The sequence below is a fragment of the Pocillopora damicornis genome, chromosome 2 (assembly GCF_964200805.1).
Source record: "Pocillopora damicornis chromosome 2, jaPocDami1.2, whole genome shotgun sequence".
Taxonomy (NCBI): Eukaryota; Metazoa; Cnidaria; class Anthozoa; order Scleractinia; family Pocilloporidae; genus Pocillopora; species Pocillopora damicornis.
In genome coordinates, this window is record NC_142671.1 from 29,842,484 (window position 1) to 29,865,381 (window position 22,898).

A 22,898-nucleotide genomic window follows, 5' to 3' on the forward strand; every position below is an offset into this window, starting at 1 on the left:
GATTGTTAAATAACATCAGATGTATAAAGGGACTGGAATTCTGTTTCTTAATTCAAATCCTTATTGTGTTTGAAAAGGTAAAGGTATGCATATATACACCAGTAGCTTTTGAGTTATGCAAGTTGATGATTTAAGACTGAAGCTAACTGAGATACCCTCAAAAGACAACATTCTAAAATCTGGACTGAACTTTTAGATGTGGGGACTACGGTACATTGGAACAAACACCTACTTTTTTTAAGTCTATGAGAGAATTTCTGTAAAATAAACCACGTATTTCAAATGAAGGGAAGTTGCCTGAGGTTGTGTTTGCGTTTTTAGCCATGTCACCAGCAGCAACAGACCAGGAAAGACCCTCCTGTTGAGTAACTAGGCAGTGAACTCATGTGATTTAAAAATCGATCTTAAATGTGGTGGTGCCAAATTATAAAGCCGCAGACAACCACCCATATGTAAAACACATGTCAATGGTACATCGGCGAATACATTAAAAGGAGAGAAAAAGAAAAAGGAAAAGAAGCAGGAAGGATTGAAACATAGACTTTGGTTCTGATGAGCTTTGTTCTGCCCATGTCGTGATTGGTTCTTGCATATCCAGTCTACTTTCGTTCGTATACTATGTTCTGGGTTAGAAGCTGAATCAACACTGCCTAAGTACAACTAATGTTCTTAATATCGGGAATGAAGGTGTTGTTTCAAACTAAAATGAAAATGTGGTCAGAGAAAGTTACACTGGTTGATTAGGTCTGAATCAAGAGAGTCATTTTCCCTTGGTCTGACAACAGAACAGAATGGGACAGAGAAGGAGGCGATGAGATCGGTTCGTTTATAATGATACAATGGCTTCCTAAAGCACTGAGAAAAGCTCTAGAGTTTTAATAAAGAGTAACATTGAAGGTTCCGTGCGAAATAATATCAGCCAATGTTGTGAGCCTTAGAAATTTCTTTGCTGCTTTGAAGACGACTTAGTGTTATGAAAGGCTGATTAATTTTTGGATGATGAGCTAGGTCATGCCATCAGTCTCACTTAGGTAGCGTGTATACTGTACTGCCAATTTCAATAAGAGTAATTCGTCGAGACGTTTTGAAGTCGGGCTTTTTCTGATTAAGTGAATAACCCGGACAAAAATTGAGGAGTTCATGCCGCTTTAATTTGAGCAAGAGTGGACTGCAGTATGAAACAGTGATTTACGCATCGTATATTTTTGTGTCTGCTTCCCAGGCGAGCACGAGTAGCACACGCGAGGAACTTGCCCTTTGCCCTCTCCCCTGACACATCCCAAAGGGAAAAAAATGAATAGATGAATAAAAGTTGTTCGGTGAAAAACTGCCAGGATAATCGCTTATACGTTTGAAAAACTTAGACTTGATGTGGGCAAATGTAAAGAACGAAATCTTGATTATATGCGGGAGAAAAAGACACACAACAAAATCTTGGCACCAAAGCAAAAGTACTTAAAGGGCACGTCTTTCAGTACCGACTACCGGAAAGGAGTGGGGCAAAAAAGGTACAACAAGAAGAGCCTAAACGGCGGAGTGTGCATGGCATAGACCAACAAAAAAAGACAAGTTAATAAATAAATAGATATATATACATAGATAAAAAAAATTAACATTAAAAAATGATATGGCCTTCGTAATTAGGAAGTTAGTGTAGTGACCTCAACGAATGTTGGCTGAATACATCACCACGCCTAATGGGGCTGTGCTGACTTTGAATTGGAAAGATGTCTCAAAGAATCATATTTCTCTGAGAATAAAATGGAATATCCGTTAGAGACTAGTTTTTATGTAACTGATAAAGAAAGTATCGAGAATGGCAATTTTGAAAAATACCCTTGAATTGGTGTGGCAGATTTTGAAAAACAACTTTCTGCAAGTCGATCATGACGTAAACTTAAAATCTAAAAAGATAAGCTTATGTTGCAGGCGTTGATTTTGAGAAATTTATGATTGTGACATGTCTCTCTTCTCTATGACCTCTGGAGAGAAAGTCTGCATGATATACGTTGTTTTGCAGACTCTTCTACTTACTATTTCACTACTGGCGTGAGCCGATGGTAAACATTGCCGTTCAATTTCTTAGCTGGCGATAAACCTTCCAGAAAAATAACGAACATTTAACTCATATGACCTTTTCAGGTGTCCATAGCATGATGTGGTATTTGTGATGATCTAAACACTAAGTTCCAGGCAAGCACGTACAGTTCAAATTACCTCCGCGCGCCCTACCACAATTTTTTTCCAAGAGTTGCGAAAACATTCTCTTTGTTATATTTCTCTCATCATATTCACCGAGGAGGACAGCTTTCTTCACAATCGTCCCATCTTATTTCCTTTTCCTGAGACACATTTTTTCACGCTTAGTAAACTGAAATGAAACATTCCATCTTGGTCCTAGTTTTACAACGATCAGCATCAGAGCTCTGAAATCTTCAGTTTTTAACTCGTTGGCATTTATCACTGCAATGTCTTGTTGATACGTCGACGTTCCACATTTTGTGAGAGCAAACACTAGGCATCATGAGGGCTTCTCTATATATTTGTGGTCTATGGTATGTACATTTGTGTCCCATCGTATTTTAATAATAAAATGTTCACAATTTATTTCGTTGAACTGCTGGGTCGCCCTCGCCTTCATACCAACCAAAAGTTGGTTTCTTTGTTCTTCAATGTGGTCGAGATACCTTTTTTCCCATTACCTTTTTAAGATGCCGTTTTTTCACTGCTATGCAAAAAGTCGAAGTTAAGTTTACGATGAGAAAATTTTCAAAGCAAAATGCCGAAAAACCGGATATTTTCCTTCGGGGAGAACAAAAGTCTTTCTGACGCAGATTGCTCGTACATGTTTCACTGTAATGGTGAACTTGTCTGAGTAATTTATGATGATATAATTAACTCACTAGGACCGATCAGAATCAGTTTTTTACGTTGGGTATAGTTATTTATAGATAAACATACAAGGGAGTACACATAGGTCAGAAGAACAATGTCTGAAAAGTTTCAGTTTATCCAAATATTCACTATTCAGTCTTTGGTAAACTTAAGATATTATTAATTGCCTTAATTGTATCGTCCGCACAGCTACATTATGTAAAATAGTCATGGGTGAGGGAGGAGGGGGAGAGGATTTGAGCGAAAGCCGGCTGTTCCACATTCTGCACGATGACATAAAAAATCTGCGTCGTTCCACAAATTCAGAGATGTCTTGGATTATTTGTGAATGTAATATTTGTATCGAAGAGTTTTATCTTCACCATTTGCATCGCGAGTCCCACTTGATTTTTGAGAAAAAAACTTTCGTCAAACTTTGTCAACCAACTTTATTCAACACATTTTCTCCAACAATTGCCTGGACGCTCACTTAAAATTTCAGCTGAAAGGAGTGGTGCTTATTGGAAGGAGGGCGCTTAATAGAAGGGAAGCTTATTAAGAAACTATCAACGCTTACTAGGAAATTGGTTTTCTTCCTATCCAAGAAAGTGAGGGTTAAGGAGTTAGGGCCGGGGGGAGTGAAGGGGAGTGGGGCTTATTCGAGTGGGGCGCTTAAAACACAATTAAACAAGACTTCCTCCCGTAAGAGTCTTACATAGTTCTAAGCATCATCTAACATTGAAAATCTAACTATCTGATGTAATGTTGTCTTATTGACAGGGACTTGTCCAATAATCAGTTAAAGAACTTACCTCCGGGAGTTTTCAAATGGACTACAGACCTCCGTAGATTGTAAGTACCAAACAACATAAATCTTTATTTACTGTTGTAACATTCATGCGATTGAGGGGAGGGAATAAAACAGTCTTCCGCAGAATTCCATTACTGCAAATGAAAATATGTAACCGGTGGAGAAAAAATGGTTCACGGCGAGCAAGAAAACACCTTCTAATTCTACCCCTCCCCTCTTCACAAACTACACCACCCGCCGAACGAGAACTAGAGGCTGGCCTCAAACCAAACTCAGTGGCGTTTACAAAGTTGCCTTTTTTCCAACGAAAAGCTGAAGTCAAATGAGACATTTTATTCGATCAGACACACGGGAATTTAATACTGCGTTTACTCATTCTATTGAATTTCTTCGGTTTCTGTTGTGCTATTTGTTACAGAAATGTCCAAATGAAAATTAATTGCAAAGACTAAAGAAAGTTTATTTGGTAATAGGTCTTAGAGACTAAAAAAATAATGTTTTACAACGAGGAGCGAGTGCGAGTAGTACACGCGAGGAACTCGACCTTTGCCCTCTTCCCTGACACATCGCTAAAAAAAATAGATGAATAACGGATGTTCGGTGAAAAGCTGCCAGGATTATCGTTTAGACGTTTGAAAAAGCTAGACTTGGTGTGGGCAAATGCAAAAAAAAAAAATCTTGATTTGGTGCATCTGGGGAAAAAAAGGCACCCAAGTGATTCTTGGCGCTAAAGCAAAAGTAGTTAAAGGACACGACTATTAGTACCAACCACCGGACCGGGGTGGAGCAATAAAGGTATAACACGTAGAACCTGAACAGCGGTGTGTGCATTGCATACGCAAACAAAAAAAGACAAATTGGGTGGGATAAGTCTAAAATTATCATCACTAATCGATGTTACCACCATCGCCTTTGTTTGGAAGCCTGGCATATCAGCCCCGCCCACGCTCCTTTAAATCGTGATGAGGGCGGCTTACCACCTGACGCCTATTTACACCTCGTCAAAAAAAGGGGTAGCTGATTAGTGAGCATATTAAAGGACGTCTTGTTGCAGCGATTAGATCATCTCTGATGAAGGCAATAGACAAGGGTGTCGAAACTTTGGGTCTATGAATTGTAACTTCTCAGTGACATTCATTAAATGTCTAAACTAGAGTAGCATCAAACCATGTCTGATTTAAAATCCAGTAAAGTGTTGTTGAGTAAATTTTATTTGACGAGAAATACAATAATTTTCGATGGAAAGGTCAAAGTCGATACTCATATCGAGATCATTTTCCTGATACGGTTCAAATAAAGTCGATGTACATAATAGTGGGCATAACATCTATTTATAGCACTTGAAATCTTATTTTAGTTGAGAACATTTGTCCCATTACTTCAAAACTTTTGTTAACTGCAACTTTTGACTTGTTCTATTTACCTCGCTCCCGACTTATTTTATTGCTAGGGACTTGTCCTATAATGAGTTGCAGTTTTTGCCTTGAGGGATAGTTAACAATACCGTTAACCTGACAGAACTGTAAGTAAAACTGATAGTAATTTAAAAAAAAAAGAAAAAAAAAAAAGGAAAGAAAAGAAAAGTTACAGGTCCGATATAGATAGTTAATGATGGTGGTCTTTATCCACTTGAAAAATTTGCTTATTTCTGCTTCGATGTGATCCGCTATCGGATGAATGTATTCCGTCGTCTTATAGCCCATGGATACCTGAATGGCGATCTTGAATCACCAAGATTTCAAAACAATAGGCAATCTTATCCTAACCACACCAAATTATTTCTGGATACTTATCAAGGGCGAAATCACGATTTCAACACAAACTAGTCCAGTTCAAATAAACTTTTGCGCTGAGTAACCTGTCCATCTACCTGACTAGCAATCAGTACAAAAAATTTCCGTTTCCATGCGGATATAAAGTGGCAGATAATTAAGATAAAAAAATATTAAAAACAGAAGTGAATATGATAGAGAGAATACCTGCCACATCTTACCACTAGCACTTATAGCTCGAATTCAGTAAAGTGGTCAGTAACATGTCTGATCTTGTTACAAGTCTTGTTATCTTCAGCTTAGCAATAACAGTGCAAAGTAAATCAGATTAACCCATTTGTTTTTTAACTCTTACGGTTTCCTTCTCACCTTTGGAGTTTCCTGAACAACAACAACATAAAGAACTTTTCCTCTGATCAACTACCTAAAACTCATTGGTGGGAATATAAATTTAAAAACCTGTAAGTTTTGTGGCTCAGGAATCTTTCCCCGCTTGAGTTAGTAATTCTACCATATCTAAGGTCTAAAAAAATTCAAGCCACAGATCCTTCTTTATGACGGGGACTATAAATAAAACCATCAACTCTCAATCTTGATAGGAAATTTAGGATACTTTATTTTATTGTATTACAACCTTTTCTTTCAGCAGATGTGTTTTAGGCCCCATTTATATAGTCTCGAGTACACGAGACAACCCTTCCCCCACCCCGCGGAGAAAACTTTACCGAACGTTTATATGAAATATTACATCTACCAACCCTCGTTCGGCCAGGCCAGGTTAAATTTTTCTTTAGTCTGACTGCAACGTTGTCGATGGCTCTTGATATTTTCATGGTGCTACTTTTGTAAATGGAAATCAATGCCGAAATGTTGATAGCCTCCGTCGCCTTTAAGTTTTTCTGACCTTAATGTGAGAGTTTGAACAAGTTTTTAGTGTTATTTCTCAGATGATTTAGATCATTTTGATTCGAATTTCTTTTTTGCTTTGGGAACCAAAAAGTTGCTGGAACGAAGGATTCTTTTATAATCGCGATGACTTTCCAATTCCAGCCTCTGTTTTTGGGAAGGGTCAATCGCCCTATATAGCAAAAGTGACAATGAGCGAAGTGCACTCAACATAGCCTCAGACCGTTATTTACTTTCACGCGTTCAAAACTTTCTGCGAAGAATAAAATTTGACGTTGATAAGGAAATATCAATTACGTTGATCCGTCACTCAAAGTTTGAAATAACTTTCACTATCTCAACAACTTTCTGTTATTCAATTGATTTTTTTCACGCTTGGTTTCGTAATTTGTTTCAGAGATTCATCAATCTATTGAAGAATCAAACTAAGTTAGGGTAACCCTGGATGGTTTGTTACGCAACCCGAAAAAAAACCTTTGAGATTTCGACTCGTTAAAATTAGTTAAATACATCCATCGACAAAGCGAGACGTCTAAACATAAATAAGCAAATGGTTTACTAAGGTCTATCGGGGCCCAGTTCTAAGTTGTGGGCATTTTGGTACCGTGGAGAGGATAACCGGCGGTACGAAACACATAGGGAGTAGCCTTAAGATCTGTCAAAAAACAATATACTTGGTTCTAAAAGTTTCCCATCAAAAACATGCTACTTTCTGTAGAAGGACCTTTTGTTCTGGTGAATTTCTATGATATCCTTAAGGAAAGAAAATAAATTTTGGCAAGGCCGGCATGGTGATTGATAGGCTAAGAGCATCGAAAGATTTTGATGGGCGGGAAAAAACAGTTAACCCCTTCACTGGATTTTGATGTGCCATCTGTGTACGAAGAAATCGTTTGCGAACTTGAACTATAACATGGTCTAGTTAATTTTAAATACAGGGGAATGAATCTACTTTGTTACCAAAGCAATGAAAACTGTAATTAGTTTCTTAACATTGCACGTTTTTAGTCTCAAGAAATGAGCGCTTGTGTTCAAATATTTCTGACTTCCAATGTTAACACTCATATTGTTTTCATCTTTGGCTGAATCCTAAGAGATTCAAACGCTCCAAACTGAACAATTTAGGACCGTCGAGAGAATAACTTTATCTTTTATGCAGAACCCTAGACTTCAACAAACTGGAGACACTTCCTTCCGACACATTCAAACGCTTCAAGTTAAATGATCTGTAAGTATTTTGCTCTAAAGCTTAATAAAGTTGACTGTCGCTGACTGTTACGAAAAGTTGTCTAAGTCCTAGAACATTCTATTTAACAGTCTAGAACCCGAATTCATCCAGACGTGACCTTCTTGAGAACATTCTGGAACGTTCTATTTCTTATGTAATTACACAGGTTTAGAAACCGTGTTAACTTACTAAATTTAGTTCGTTGGAGAAGTTTCTAGATCCTTGGACTTTATGTATATAAGAGCGATAGTTTCATCGAAAAAAACGAAAATTGTGAAGAAGCTTAGTGCTGTAAAGTCAGTAAGTCAACTACGTGGAAATAAATCAGTTTGTTGCTGTTACTGAGTTGTGTCTAGGAACAACCCTGCTCTACATTGACACTCGTAACACTGACTTAGTTAGATTATTCTTCCTATGTCGTCCTTTTATTCGTAGTTTCACCCTCTTTAACTCAAACCCTTTACGAAGTTTCTTTTGTGAACATGTAAATGTATACTAACCACCCAATAAACTTGACAAACAGCAAGTACTTGTGTAAATCCACTTGAGCAAATTCCGCTAGTCAATCGCCAAATTAACTAAATCCTGCGAGGCGGATTCTTAGAAACACAAGAGTAGATGTACTTGGCCTGCTGGACTCAACAACAAAAAGAGCTGTTCAAGCAGTCAATGAGTTTATGCACATTTGTACGGTAGTTTTTCCCAACAGGAGTGGCATGTTTTCAGTGCAAGCATCAGGCAAATAGTTAAGCATCTTGCAGGCTCTAGTCAGCAGAGAGAATGAAAGTCTTTTCAAATGCTAATGGTATTCAACTTTAATACGTTTTACAGGTGGCTTGGAAACAACAACTTAAAAAACTTATCTGAAGATCTATTCACTGGGCAAAATGAGTTAAAATATTTGTGAGTACTGGTGATTTGGCATCCTTATAAAATAATATTTGTCAAGTTATTTGCTCTAATTTGTGTCTGACATAATAGCCTGTTAGCATTCATTTATTCACATATAAACATGACCAGCACTAAAGAAATGAAAAATATTTCAGCGTGGAAACCTCGAATGCGTTACACACTTCGATAATTTGAAAGGCACAATTCCACTGTAACCTGCAGGCTCAACTATCAAAGGTTCTGATCAAGAGGACAAACAACGGTGTTTAACACAATGCTTCTATCATTTAATTATCACTGCCTGTTTAGAGAATAGTGTTTTGTGGCACGTTACTTCATGAACGTGCGAAACTGATTCAATATTACCTCAGACTGACTACGAGGTTTTTGGAACCACTATGTTGTTTAACAAAAATTAGTTGTGGTATATTAGATGACTAGAAAAACGAGTTAAAAAGCAAAAACCGAAGAGTAACTTATTTAATTCCCGGAGTCATTTTGGAAAAGAAACCGTGCAAGTACTATAGCGAGGCTGACGCTGACCGCGAACTATAAGCATCTGGAGAAAAGCGCTCTTTCGGAAGAATAGTTTGCACTTTCATTCTTTAACGCGTACGACATGATGATAATAGTATTCAAGGACGAGAAATTGTAATAACATTCATAAACTAAAAGTGAAGGATACGAAGGAAAGTTTGCGCTCTAATTCAGACTTTGTGTTAATAGTAAACTAATAAATGAGACCAAAAATGGGGATAGAGTTGATGATGGTGGCGGTTTTTATTACGATTAGATAATCAGAAAAATCCCTGCACTCGGTTGGTCTACAAACATTCGTAACCTTTCCGAAGTATATTTCTGTCAGAAGTCGACTACAGTGTCGTATCACCTCGGAAATACGCTCACATTGTGCCGAAAGGTACCGAATACAACCAAGAAACTCAACTTTGTGAAGGGGAAATGAAAAGAACAGAAAGTAAAATCTATGATGGAAAGACCTACGTGAAAGCCAGAGTTGTGCGGTCGATGAAAACGACGCCGTTAAGAGTTGTAGTAGAGTTCACGCCTTGATGTGAAATTTGCGATCCCGTTCAGGAGAGCGTGCAATACTAGTTTTGAATCGTTCTTAATTGGAAAGGCGGTAGAAGGGTGAAGCCAAAAAAAACTTTTAAAATAAAACCGATTACATCAGATTTGATCTCGGTCTTTAATGAGAGGGTTTGCTAGTTTAGCTTAATAAGCAGATAATCTTTTAATCAATGACGGCAGGTCGTTTCCGAGCGAAAGCGAGTCAAATGAAAAGTTGTTGTCAGACTATTGTCAAAGGCTTGGCGCATTCAAACTAAATAACTGTCAAAAAAACAAAAAAAAAAGAGGAATAATGATGAGTGACAAACTGATCCTCACAGGATTTAAGCAATTGTAGATAGTAATGCCCTGTCTAACACAAAATTCTATTTTCTATTTTCACTATCTTCACCTTCTGCTTTTGCCTCATTTGCAATTATTTTATGTGAGAATCAATTGATATTCCATTACCGATTTGTTACCCTGAAACTCACCCTTAGTCTAACTTTTGTCAATTTAGATCTTTTTTATCGTTTTCGTAATGTAGGCGGTTGAGTGGCAATCGGCTGGAGAAGCTGCCTCCAAAAATTCTTCAAGGATTGTTCGCCTTGGAGGAACTGTAAGCGATATTTCTTTCCGAAAATCTTGGTCAATGAAGACATCTCTTTCTTGTGCATTGCGTTTGTATGCGATCTATTGCTTCCAAGTCGTTCAAAACGTGGTTTTAAAACCTTTCCTTCTTAATTGAACCAGTCGATCATGGATTTTGATCCTTTGTGCCTTTGTGTAGGAGTAGTTCAAAAAGGGACTGTTCAAATTTATGTGAAACAGGTAACTGGTATTTCAACAACGTTAATGAAGGAAGTGATTATACTCCATTGCAGAGTTGTTTATCAGTCGAACGTTCTACCGGGTCAATGGGCGTGATTGGGAATGCAGAGCTTTTCTGATTACGAGTTTTGTGGGGTGGTGGTGAGGGGTGGGGGGGTGGGGAGAGGGGGAGAGGGGGAGAGGGGGAGAGGGGGAGAGGGGGAGACTAAATCCCCGCAAGTTAAAAAAAAGGAGAAACGTTTCTGAGCCGTCGATTTTTACCTCTTCCCTCTTTCTCATTAACAAATGGATTCCATTTTGTTGTGCATCTGTTCAACAAGTCGTTACAGATGCTGCAAGTACGAGAAGGAAGCACAAGATGCGCAGCAGTTTCTTACCTTTTACTTAATGAGAACCGTAGCCTTTTTTTATTGTGAGTCATATGACATTGGGCGTGTCATGTTGACGTCATTAACGGACTTCAATAACTTTCCAAAGTTAGCTAAGTATCAGCAACATAACGTCTAATTATAACCAACTGGATTCACCCGAGCAACTGCCTAAAAAATAGTGCAATGGTCCTTAAAGTGATCATTATTATTATTTCACAATTGCGCCGCCCATACTAGGGCAACGGAGCACACAGGGAAAATACGGGCGGAAAGCGGAGTAAAAAAATGGCCACACTGAACGATCCACACCTTGACTTTTTTCAAGCGCTCCAGAATTTGCAATTTGTTCACTGTAACACTTTGACGATTTCTCTCGCGTTGTATTTGTCTAACGCTCAGGCCTTATGCGATCGATACGAAGCTCAGATAAGGCCGAAGGATGTATTTCGAAAACCAGAAACCAAAATACTAGAAATTGAAACAGTAGTGGAATGATAAATCCCTTATTCGATGTTTAACACATAATACGATTGAACATTTTCCTTAATGCTTGCATTTTCTTCGCCCTCGCGGAACTCGGAAAATAGTTCTACGAAACTTGCCCAACACTCGTCCGTATAATAATTATGTTGAATTATCGAATAGGGCGGATTTGTTTACTAAAAGTAAAAGCGAAGAAAAATTGGATCGCAAAATTTTATTATTTTTCCAGAGGAATTCTTTAAGTTAGAAATTACGGGGCGGAAGTAAGAGATAGACACTTAAGTGAAGACCTATTCACAAGTTTAAGCCAATACATTTCACTTAAAAATAGGTTTCTTTTTTCATTAATGAGATGATTAGATAGAAAACTCGATGAACTGCAACTGAGTAAATTCTATCAGATAAGAATTTCGTCCGAAACAGTTACCCAAGATTGAAATAACTGAGTTGACATTCTTCTGAAGATAACTTTCCCAATGTCTTCCAAATAAAGTCGTTGCACACAGTAGGGGAAGAACTTGATAATATATCCCTTGGAAATGTAGTTTGTTATCTGGGACTCTCTTTTTCCTTTGTTTGTTTTCTTACTGATTATCATCTCACTCTACAAATGTTAGGGACTTGTCCTACAATCAGTTGCAGAATTTTCCTCCAGGGATACTTAGCACAAATACCAAGCTGAAAGAATTGTACGTAGGACTTTTCCTTGTACTAAAAAAACCGGTCAAACCTAAACTTTTAAAATTATTTGAAATCTCGCATATTTCCACTTGGAATGCGGCTTTATTTGGAATAAATTACTGAATCAGGTGTTATTTTGCGATAGATGCCGCATTATTTTAATGTATGAGGTCTTTCTGTCATTATTGTCTTAAGGAAAGGTCTATCAGCGTTAAGCATGTAATAAATATGTTCTTTGAGTCCAGTTGTTTCATACTAGAGATTCTTAATTATATTTGGTGTTTTTAAAGACAGACAGAAAAACTTTTCCTTTCCTGATTTGGTAAAAACAACTGGTATTTATTGTTCTCTTTGCCTCAATAAATACTCTAAGGGATTTGTCAAACAACGAAATTCAGCGTCTGCCCATGGATGTTTTTGGCAACCTTACCCGGATGGAAAAGCTGTAAGTAGCATTCAGTAGAAACTTCACAGCAAAGGGAATTATAATGTACAGTTTTCCATAGAGCTTTATGTAAATTAATGCATTAAGACCATTATAAAAACAGAGCTGCGCGAATTTAGAATTTGCGACTCTTACGTGAAGCGTATCAAAATAAACTCCATAAGCTCAACTGGCTTTATATAATACTAACTTTGGTGGAGTTGGTAATTGAGAACAATCGAAAAAAAGAGGTCAATATTAAATTCAATTGTCTCACACGGCTTTTTGCTTCACGTGACTTGTGACCATAATTTTTTCGCTGGGTAACTAGGGAACTCTGTTAAGATTGATTTGTGATGTAAGTGACATATTATAGTTTGGTGCATCAGTATTGAAAAGTGATGTCATGATATGAAAACGCCATGTTAACAATTAATGTGCAAATTGTATCTTTTGCCTAAATTCTCAGGATCAGGATTAAACAGTTTATATACTCAGAAAAATGGGTAGAACTTTGTAATTCTTCAAAATAGCTTTGCCAGAACCAATTGGGTTTTATTTCATGCCTATTTGGAGAGAAAAAGAACCTTTCCAAGAATCTCAAATTCTGTTTCAACTGACTTTTTTTTCATTTTATATATCACTCACAGCTTACTCTCCAGTAACAAACTTCAGCGCTTGCCAAGTTTCAAAAATCTCTCCGAGTTAAAAATATTGTAAGTGATTCACGTTTGTGATATAACTGGCTCAGTACGTGTCTTGTATAATGAGCATTAATTAAAGGTAGCGTTGGCCAAAATCAAAGGATCAGCTTGGTTACGGACTATTTCTCTGGCATCTTTTTTTGACTTAAAAGTTTGTTTAAGGATGTTAATTGAGTAAAAAGTTAAAAATAAACATCCACTTTGGAAAGAGATGCCATCAACTAAGAATTACCGGGGTTCAAATTTTTAACGTGAGAGAACAAAATATAATACAACACATCCCCTACAATACTTTAACAGCACCCTCCCCTTGGGGCTTGACAACGACCAGCTAGAAATGATCGCTGATAATTGATGATTAACCCAAATTAAACTTTAACAATCGATTGCCATTTTTCTTAAAAAATGTATTAAAATTCTTCAGCGGCTTTCAAAATGTTTTCGTCAATATTGAGTTTATTTGGGATTTTAAATGAAAACAAAGGATCTATTAATTCCAGTTTTTAAATGAAATTTTTCTGGCAGCTTTTCCAGATGTTCCAGAAAAGGGTTGTTCAAACTAAAAGCATAAAATTCTGGGTGACGCGATTAGAAATACGAGCTTTAACTCGTAAATGGGCGCACGTCCGATCATTCCTTTACATGTCACAATAGAGTTACTAAGGTTTAACCATTGTTTACCTGGCGCCCAGGATAGTCCTTTCGGTGAAGGCGTAACACGATGGAACGTAATTGTTCTTGTCACAATGCACGTGGCAACGTTTTGGTCCAAATACATTTATGAGATGTTTTTTCAGGAAGTGTTTGAGCACACTGATGAGCAGTAGAACAGTTGAATGCAAGTCAGTTCGATCGAAAGTTGTTTCGATCGAAGGTCGTTTCGATCGACAAAAGTCGATTCGATCGAAGACAAGAGTCAGTTCGATCGAAGACTGTAACTATTGCTAAAGTGTATTGAACTTACTATTTATCAAATCTGTTTAAAAATATTTCCTGATACAGTTAACTTCGGAGTTGTGCAGAACACATTCTTGAACCTGGTCTTCAAGGAACATGACCGCCAGCCGTCTGTTTCCATATTTGGTATATCGCTAAACGAAAAATTCAAGGTCTATGGACAACTGAAAGGTTAACATTTTTTTGGCAAGATGGAAAAAATTCCTTTTAGTTAGTTACTTCTTCTCCTGGGCGAAACCACTCTCGTTTTGGGAGAAACTCACTATATTCGCACCGACGGGTCGAGTAAGACTCTTAGCGATTTTACTCCGATCGCGCGAGCAAAAGTAATAAATTCTTAAACCCCGTGTTTCAGTGTACGCACGTTATAGCGAATAGGTCATTGAGCATTGCCGATCAGGAACGCCGAGAAAGAAACCCCGACAACAAAAGAGATCAATTGAAAACCGCGTTTCCGCGTCGCACATATTACATCGCGCAATCATCACACAACACAAGAACTTTTATTATTATCTATACGCTTGCAAAACTGTAGTTTTTTTAGCATTTACTCTTCGATCGAAGTGACCCTTGTCTTCGATCGAACTGACTTTTGGTTTCAATCGAAACGACCTTCGATCGAACTGACTTGCTACCGAACAGTTTGCCGAATACCAAGGCGCTAATACACTTTCGAAGGAGGTTTCCATACTAAGCATGTTTAACTCGACTGACTTTAATTAGGGATGAAACAGTTTCTATGATATCAGACAGGGTTCGGGACAAAATTAGTCTCGAGGTCCTCAAAAGATTATGCTGGGTCAAGATTACTTAAGAATCACTAAGTTTCGCAGTCAGCTCTGTGCTGCCAAATATCATTAAGGTCAATAAATACCTCCCCCCATCGAAGACTCTGTCATTACAACGAGCGCATGATGCATTTTATTGTGTAGATACATGTATAACAACAGCCTCGTACACCTGTCACCTGATCAGTTCCAAGGCCTGTCCAAACTGGAAGAACTGTAAGTAAACATTCGATAGAAATCATACTTGACTGCATAAGTAACTATTCTTGACCAAATATGTATTTAACCAACTTTAATTGACATTCATTCGCTCGCCGAATTGTTCAGCTTTTTTTTTCTACTCTCGGTTGGAGGACATACAACTGCAAAAACAAGGAGGGAGTAACTCTCGAAAATACAAGTATTCATAATTATTTTAGTTTTACAGAGGGTCAGTAGAGCGAATAGACCTTTCTTTCCTCCTCCCACCACTTTTGCCCAAAGTTCGCTAAATTTTTAAGCGAGTGTACTTTGATTGGATAAACCTCAGAAACCTTAGCAGAATTCTAAAAAAGATGCTTTGTCATCCATCCAAGATAGCAACTGCCACCTCGAAATTCTCCAAAAAAAGACAGAAAAAGAAGAGAATTAGAGATGTAGCAATTCTCTCCCTCACCCCCGAAAAAAATCAACAGATCAGTGAAACAATGCTTATATAGAAGTCCAAATATTAGCATGCACTTAGTGTTGACATTTTCAGCAAGGTAACCGCAAACTGCATACCAGTCTAACTTTCCGGCTGTGAGGTTTTGTTTTGTTTTTTTGTTTTTTTTTTCACTTTATTACTATGTTTTCAATATCGGATAGCTCTTGAAGATGTCGTAAGGAGAGGGCATTTAAGAATCAATGAAAATAGGAAGAAAGTTTATGTAAATACGTGCTTACCACTAAATTTTTCTATATTTCTGATAATAATGATGTGCCCTCTATGTTGTTCTAGGGCTGTTTACGAAAACAACATTAACTACCTGCCACGTGAAGTTTTTAAAGGCATGAAAAACATAATGGCTATGTAAGTAGCTGTTTCTAAACTATCCTCTGATTAACTGTAACGAGGTACTGTAAAATTAGTAAGGGTCTCATGAAGATGCAATTATAGCGATGTTAGGAATCTCCATTATCTGCGACGAGTTCGGCTCAGGTAAATCAAAAGGCCTACAAAGCTCCAGACCAAAAACACGGACAATCTTCTACCCCCGAGGACAGATCATACCTTATGATCAAAACCATGTTTGATGGACGACGCATTATTATAATTGTGAAAGTGAAAACGGGCTGACTAAGAGATTATATTAACTAGAAGAAGAGTGAACCACCAAAAGGCAAATCAGACAAAACCTTGAGAGACACCAGGTCTCTTAAACCACCAAAAACAAGATCCTGCTAAGGTATCCCCTTCCAGATTCAAACACTGAGTTTACAAAGACTTGTAGCGTGAAAACCTCTCGAGGGTAAGCATGACAATACTCATGGGGTTACTTAAATCGGCATCGGCCACGCGGATAGAAATAGATCTGGAACCGTACTATCAATTACGACTCAAATAGAGAATGTTTTGTTCATTCTTGATAACTTAACTGTCACTTTGAAGAACTTCTCAGTCAAATGAAAATTCGTAAAAATACTTATGTGACATTATTGTATGGCGCACTGCCTACTGTACGGTGAGGTTCTTTTCTCGTTGCAGAACATTTTGAACAAATAGAAGATATTGCCTTCCATCCTTGACTAATTTTCTGTCCAGTGTTGTTTTAATTTACGCTTTAATGCTTGTCAGTTGACGCTCTACACTTTTCACTGTTTCATCGTTCTGTAGGAGCTTTTATTTCAACAATATCCGCACCGTTACCAACGAACAATTCAAAGATGTCGCCCCAAGTATTCGATTCCTGTGAGTATAAGTAAACTGATAATATTCCAGGTGTGTTCAAACTACTTTGAGTTCAAGGGAGACAGATATTGTTGGTGCGACCTTGACGTGCTGTAAACTCACGGAGAAGCACCCCTCCCCCATTTTAATGAATGTACAAGTGATCATACCACTGGCCGAATTGTTTAAGAAGGGAAAATGGAGTAAACGACTTTCACATACATACCACCACTGATATACTAAGAGTACCAACTGTGCCGCTATTAGAAGTGGGGATCGGCTTTGTACATTAATACACAGTTTATACTTTTATTTACGTCCAAATGTTATACTCCTTGGGACGATCATATCTGGTTACAAGAAAAGGTTTGGGAAAAACTTAAGGGAGGGCCCTTCCACATAAAGTACCCTCTCTGTAATGAGCGACCCATCTTTTCTACCTGAATTTGAAATGAGCGCATAAGGTGCTCATTGGAGGATTAATAGCATATGAATATAACAAATAAAGACACTTCGGCAGAGCCTGTGTAAGTATGTTTTACAAACTCAGTGACGAATTATCCGTCTCCGGTGCCTTTTATCTTTCAAATAGTTGTTAAGAATTGGGCAGGAAAAGGAACAAGAGAGAGCCGAAAAACTGATTAATACATAACGGTGATAAGACCGAGTGGAGTCCAGTTCGATCTGTAATCATACAAGTGATCAGCAAAATCGGACGACCACGAGGCGGGAGTCCACTTTGTTAATCACGAGTATGATTAAGGACAGAATTGGACAAGCTCCTGTTACCAATTTATCATATATATTTAGCTATAGATAAACAAAATAACCCTAACCATTTTAATGTCCGAAAAAACAAATGCAACTAAAAAACTATCTCCAGTGGAGACAATTTCTTCAGTTAAAAATTCCTCAATTTTGGAAATTCCCCAGTTTTTCTTTGGATGAGTGGTTGTTGCTATGATTATTTCGATCATTCCTGTGATTGGTGGATTAGCTGAGTAGACTTAGTACCATTGGCTGCTTTACCTGTCCGATTACAGGTGTCCGATTACAGCCAACTGTCCGATTACTCTGTCTAATTACAACTGTACAGAATGATTAGTGAAAAATGAAGCTGCGGATGCACCGATAACATTTGAAGAATTTGTAATGGCTGTGATTAATAGGCTAAAGATGTCGATGTTATCAAGAATTAGCGAGCAAAGTTCGACTGAGCTGCTTTCCTTAAATTTGCAGGTACTTCCATTACAACGAAATGCGAGAACTACCGGAGGGTTTCTTCACAAACATGAAGAATCTAATAACTGCGTAAGTCAAGTGGAATGCTCTCCACGCGAGGAGTTTAAAATTGAAAAATTTCATTTGCCAGTGCCTAGTTATACTGCGCTTACTGTATTATTATTACACTTTTATTTTCTTGCAAATTTAGATCCTGTGACGGATCAAATTTGTCTTTTTTTCGCCTTTTGTTTTTCATTTGAACTCTTTTTATGAACCGTAGGACTGTAGACACCAACCTGATGTGTTGCCATTTGACGAAGCAGGATGCAGATTGCGACTTTGCTTATGTCGACAGCTTCGCCAGTTGTGAAACTTTGTTCAGAAATCGAGCTCCTAGGGAGTGCCTTTGGGTGGTTGGAATTATGTCGTTGGTTGGTGCTGTGTTTGTCATTGTGTGGCGGTTGGTGTTTAAGGAGAAGAAGAAGAAAAACAAGATACAGTCCATGATGTTGATACATTTGGCTGGGGCTGATGGACTTATGGGTGTCTACCTCATAACTATAGGTGTGGTGGATGCCATTTGGGCAGGGGAGTATTATTTGCATGACTATTACTGGCGTTCAAGTTTGACATGTCAGATAACAGGTGCCATTGCCGTGTTGTCAAGTGAGGTGTCTGTTATGACGATTTGTTTGCTCTCCGCCGACCGGATGAAGAATATTCTGTTCCCCTATCGTGGAAAGTCCCTTACACTTAAGGTTACGCACCTTTTGTGCTTCCTTATCTGGATTGTTGGTGGCATAATTGCATTTATTCCCACGGTGGGCTTTGACTACTTCGGTAGTCGCCAGAAAGGTCATCACTTTTATGGCAGATCAGTTGTATGTCTCCCATTGCAGCTTTCCACTGATAAGCCATCGGGCTGGGAGTACTCTGTTGCCATGTTTGTGGGTTTAAACTTTACCCTTGTACTCTTTGTTATTGTGGCATACACGATGATAATCGTTAAGTCCTGCGCATCAAACAGGCGCATGGCTCAGCAAGGGACTGAAAGAGAGAGGAGAATGAAAGCCAAGGCAAGGGCAGCCGATCTGAGGAGGGAGGCCTCGCTCGCCAAAAGGGTGTTCTTCATTGTTCTTACCGACTGTGTCTGCTGGATGCCTATTGTGGCGATTGGAATGAGGTCGCTCTTGGAAAAATCCTTCCGTACACCAGGTGACCTCGCAGTTTGGATCGCAGTCTTTGTTCTGCCGGTTAACTCTGCCATCAATCCCATTCTTTACACCTTGTCTACCCCACAGGTACATGCACTCATAACTTGAACGGTTGGAAAAGTACATATTCAGCCAATAAGTTAAATTTTGCATTTATATCATCACTTACAGATCACAGATCACATCTAAATTCGACAAGAATAAATAAGTGGAACACGAACCGCCAAGAAGTGTCTTACTCTGTATAATTTTACCGTATTTAATATTAGCTCGTAAACTTTATTTTCGCCATTTCTGAGATCCCTTTGCCTCAGAACTCTCTTCTGTATGTAAAACGTGCACGTTTTCATTGCATCGCACTCGGTTTGAGAGTGGCTGGAAAGCTGCACAAAAGTATTTTGCGCATTTGTGGGGAAATCAAAGACTCGAAGAGTTAAAAAACTGGTGAGGAAGCATTATTTACTGATTATAACCTCGTGTTTTGTTTCGATGTATTTAGGTCCGAAGAGTCATCAGAACCAAACTCCAACCGTTGTGGGATTATCTGATGGCAAAACTAGGCCGAAATCAAAATGTTGAAGGTAATGTTTGACAATTTTAAATAATCTTTCTTCATTCTGGAGGGGGTGTTTTTCCCGTTCATTAATTTTTTGTTTCATGCAATAAAGTTACGTTTAAAACAGGTTTAAGAACAGATATACCGTGGGTTCATCAATCAGATCGGCTCGTAAGCCAAGAGATACTTTTTGGTTACCTGTATGAATAAGAAACAAACAGATGTATGAATTTAGTGGCGGGCGAGCTTATGTATTTCATGTAAACACATAGATAGACTCAACCTCAAATGATAAAAAAGACATTGGCTCATGAATGAATAATTTGTTATTGCTGATGTTTTGTCCGCTTGCTTGTATTTTTCCGTCAGTTCAAGATCAGGGAATAGAGATGAGAGTTATCGAAGAAGGTACGCACCATTCACTTCTCCACAGACTAAAACAAATTTCAGAACGCAACACCTAGCATTCAAAAACCAAGAGCGAAACAGAAAAGCCAAAGAAAAGCATTGTTGTAACTTTGAAGCAATTCGGTTTGACCTTTTTGCCACTATAAGAAACGCGTAAAAAGTAATTTAGCCTCCAGTTTGAAGTTTACAAACAACCACATTTTGAGTCAATTTAATGACTGTAATTTTTCTTTATGTAATATGCTTAATCCTACTCAGACTGATTCTCAATTATTATTTAGTGGAGGGAAGACTCATAGATTTTTTCACCACTAGCAATATTTCGCTTTTTATGTCGTAAAACACTCACATAAAAAATCGAAGTGGGCTAAGAACATCGGAGACTTAATCGGCTAAGTCCAGTGCACCACATTTTTGATGTTACCACATTTTGTTGTTATATGTTATCTATGAATGAACAGACGCACGGCAATATAGGCTACTTGTTTGGTCGACCGTGAAAAGTTTTCAAATAATGGTTTTAATAAGGTATCAAAGGCACAAAGAGATATTCGGAAAGAGTAAAAGCGGAGCGTAAATGATTGAGGACGGAGAAGTTACACGATGCGGTTACCAAATGCAAAAAGCACGGTGTAGTTCGTTTAACAAATTTGGCGATTTGGCCAACTACAACCACCTGAGGAAACACTTTTTAACCGTATTCCCTTTTTGTGTTTACTTTATTGAACACAGTACAAAACCAAGAGGAAGTGGGGAGCACTGACGATAGTGAGGATGAATCGCAAGAAGAACAAGGAGATGGTGAGCACCATGCAGGATCAGGCGAAGACAATGAACAACCCTCTGAATCCCAGCAAGTTGAACATGAACAAGACGAAGAACCAAAACAAGGAAAAGAAGAAGCCACTGAACAGCAGCGAGTTGAACATGAACAAGACGAAGAACCAAAACAAGGCCCAGAAGAAGCGACTGAACAGCAGGGAGTGGAACGTGAACAAGACGAAGAACCAGAGCGAGGCCAAGAAGAACCCACTGAACAGCAGCAGGTTGAATCTAAAAGAAACGAAGCACCAAAAGATGACCATGAAGAACCCACTTCAAAGCAGGAAGTTGAACAAGATCATCATGCAGATTCAAAGGGAAACAAAGAAGTAAGTGGGAGGCAACGAAAAAAACAGGAGCTAAATGAAGCCGATGAAAAACCTGAGCGAAAGCTGAAAGGAGACGACCAGGAATCCAAACAACAGGGCACTCAACAAGAAGAAGAAAAAGAACCGAACGTCGACCATGTAGGGCCTGATGAGCTAAAGGATGCGTGTAAACAGAAGAACAAGTCGAAAAGAAATGAAAAAGACAGTGAACAGGAACAAGAGGAAAATGAACAAGATGAGCAGGAGAAAGAAGAACACCCTGAAGAAACCGAAAAGCAGCAAGTTGATTGTGATCAAGAAAAACGAGAACAAGACCATAAGGATCCTAAACTCGAGCAAATTGGACAAGAAAAACCAAAAGGAGACGATGAAGATTCTAAGAAAGAGCAACTGGATTATGAACAACCAAAAGAAGACCATGAAGGACCTATGAAAGACCAACTGCAGCAAGGAAAACCAAAAGGAGAGAATCAGGAACCTAAACAAGAGCAACTGGAAACTGAAAAGCCAAAAGGAGAGTATGAAAAACCCAACCAAAATCAACTGAAAGACGAGAAGTCAAAAGGAGCCTGTGGGAACTCCCCACAGCAGGCTGATGAGTCCGCGGAAGATAAATCCTCACGACAGCAGCAGCTGATTGCAGACGAAGGTACGTTTTGCCACCCTCCATTTTCGCCAAAATTCAAAGTTTTGGAGCATTAATTTCTCGCTCATCAGTCTGGGTAGAGGAAATATTTCTTCATTACTCCAAAACTCTTGGTTATTTGTTTTAGGCGACAACGTTAACTAAAGTATCATGATAATGAGTTGCTTTGTTATTCAACAGGAGATTACGAAGAAGATGATGCGGTACTGGATACACGTCTGTAATTGCTAGCATTTACTCATCAAGTCCTTTTTAGTTCTAGTTATCGTTTTAGTAATGGAAAGGTTACATACCGTTATATCATTAAATGACGCATTTATTTAACCAAGAGCATTAGAGGATAACTCATAAAAGGTATTACAGTGACTAGTGCGTGCTCGCAATGTTTCTTTTCATTTTTTGATAGTCTGAGTTGTCGTAGACAAGTACAAAGAGCTACAGGAGAAAGGAAGTTCGTATGGTATGCTAAATAGATAATCGTGAAAGCATATTTACGGCCGTGTTGCGTTTCCAGTGTCTTCAGAAGTTTCCGCAACTGATTTTATTTCAATATGATTAGGTTTATTAGTACTTATAAACATGATTTAACTATCTACTCAGCATTCAGTTGCATCTATTACTCATTATTTATTGACTTTAGTCCTAGCATGTTATTTAGTAGGTGGCTTAATTGTTATTACGATGCTACGCCACTAATCGCATTTACTCCACTGCACACATATATCAAGTGCACAGGTCAGATAATGTATTTTCATCTGGCTTCTTTATTTATTCACCTTTGTTGTTAACCTACGATTTAATTTAAAATTTGGTAGAAGCTTGCACAAAAATATAAGAAAAAAGTATCACAGGAGTGACACCCAAGTGAGAATGTTACAAAGGTGTAAAGTGTTTCATAATTTGTTGTCAAGCCATTTAGTGTCTAATTAAAAAAAAAATCATAAAATGTTAGCTCTCACTTTTTTTGTCCTCTAATAATTGAACCATCCTGGAGTTCAATA

At 38.2% G+C, this 22,898-nt stretch overlaps 2 protein-coding genes across 2 annotated transcripts; both read left to right on the plus strand.

Moving 5' to 3' along the window:
• The first annotated feature begins 3,104 nt into the window (after positions 1-3,104).
• On the plus strand, positions 3,105-10,173 carry LOC149050766 (uncharacterized). The gene is made up of 6 exons (XM_089197778.1): positions 3,105-3,225; positions 5,180-5,207; positions 5,835-5,918; positions 7,523-7,591; positions 8,423-8,494; positions 10,098-10,173. Exons 1-6 carry the CDS (start codon positions 3,105-3,107, stop codon positions 10,171-10,173), a joined length of 450 nt encoding a protein of 149 aa, XP_089053904.1.
• LOC113681248 (uncharacterized) lies at positions 10,140-22,843 on the plus strand. The gene is made up of 13 exons (XM_089198348.1): positions 10,140-10,169; positions 11,853-11,924; positions 12,290-12,361; positions 12,991-13,056; positions 14,934-15,005; positions 15,769-15,840; positions 16,645-16,719; positions 17,938-18,009; positions 18,203-19,223; positions 19,636-19,717; positions 20,062-20,100; positions 20,833-21,900; positions 22,078-22,843. Exons 3-13 carry the CDS (start codon positions 12,324-12,326, stop codon positions 22,119-22,121), a joined length of 2,649 nt encoding a protein of 882 aa, XP_089054474.1. The 5' UTR covers positions 10,140-10,169; positions 11,853-11,924; positions 12,290-12,323; the 3' UTR covers positions 22,122-22,843.
• The last annotated feature ends 55 nt before the right edge of the window (positions 22,844-22,898 follow it).

Coding starts and splice junctions, on each gene's coding strand:
- LOC113681248 (XM_089198348.1), top strand. CDS start 12,324: ATGGATGTTTTTGGCAACCTTACCCGGATGGAAAAGCT. Junction 12,362..12,990: donor CTTACCCGGATGGAAAAGCT/GTAAGTAGCATT, acceptor TATCACTCACAG/CTTACTCTCCAGTAACAAAC. Junction 18,010..18,202: donor ATGAAGAATCTAATAACTGC/GTAAGTCAAGTG, acceptor TATGAACCGTAG/GACTGTAGACACCAACCTGA.
- LOC149050766 (XM_089197778.1), top strand. CDS start 3,105: ATGGGTGAGGGAGGAGGGGGAGAGGATTTGAGCGAAAGCCGGCTGTTC. Junction 3,226..5,179: donor GTCTTGGATTATTTGTGAAT/GTAATATTTGTA, acceptor CTTGAGGGATAG/TTAACAATACCGTTAACCTG. Junction 5,919..7,522: donor GAATATAAATTTAAAAACCT/GTAAGTTTTGTG, acceptor TCTTTTATGCAG/AACCCTAGACTTCAACAAAC.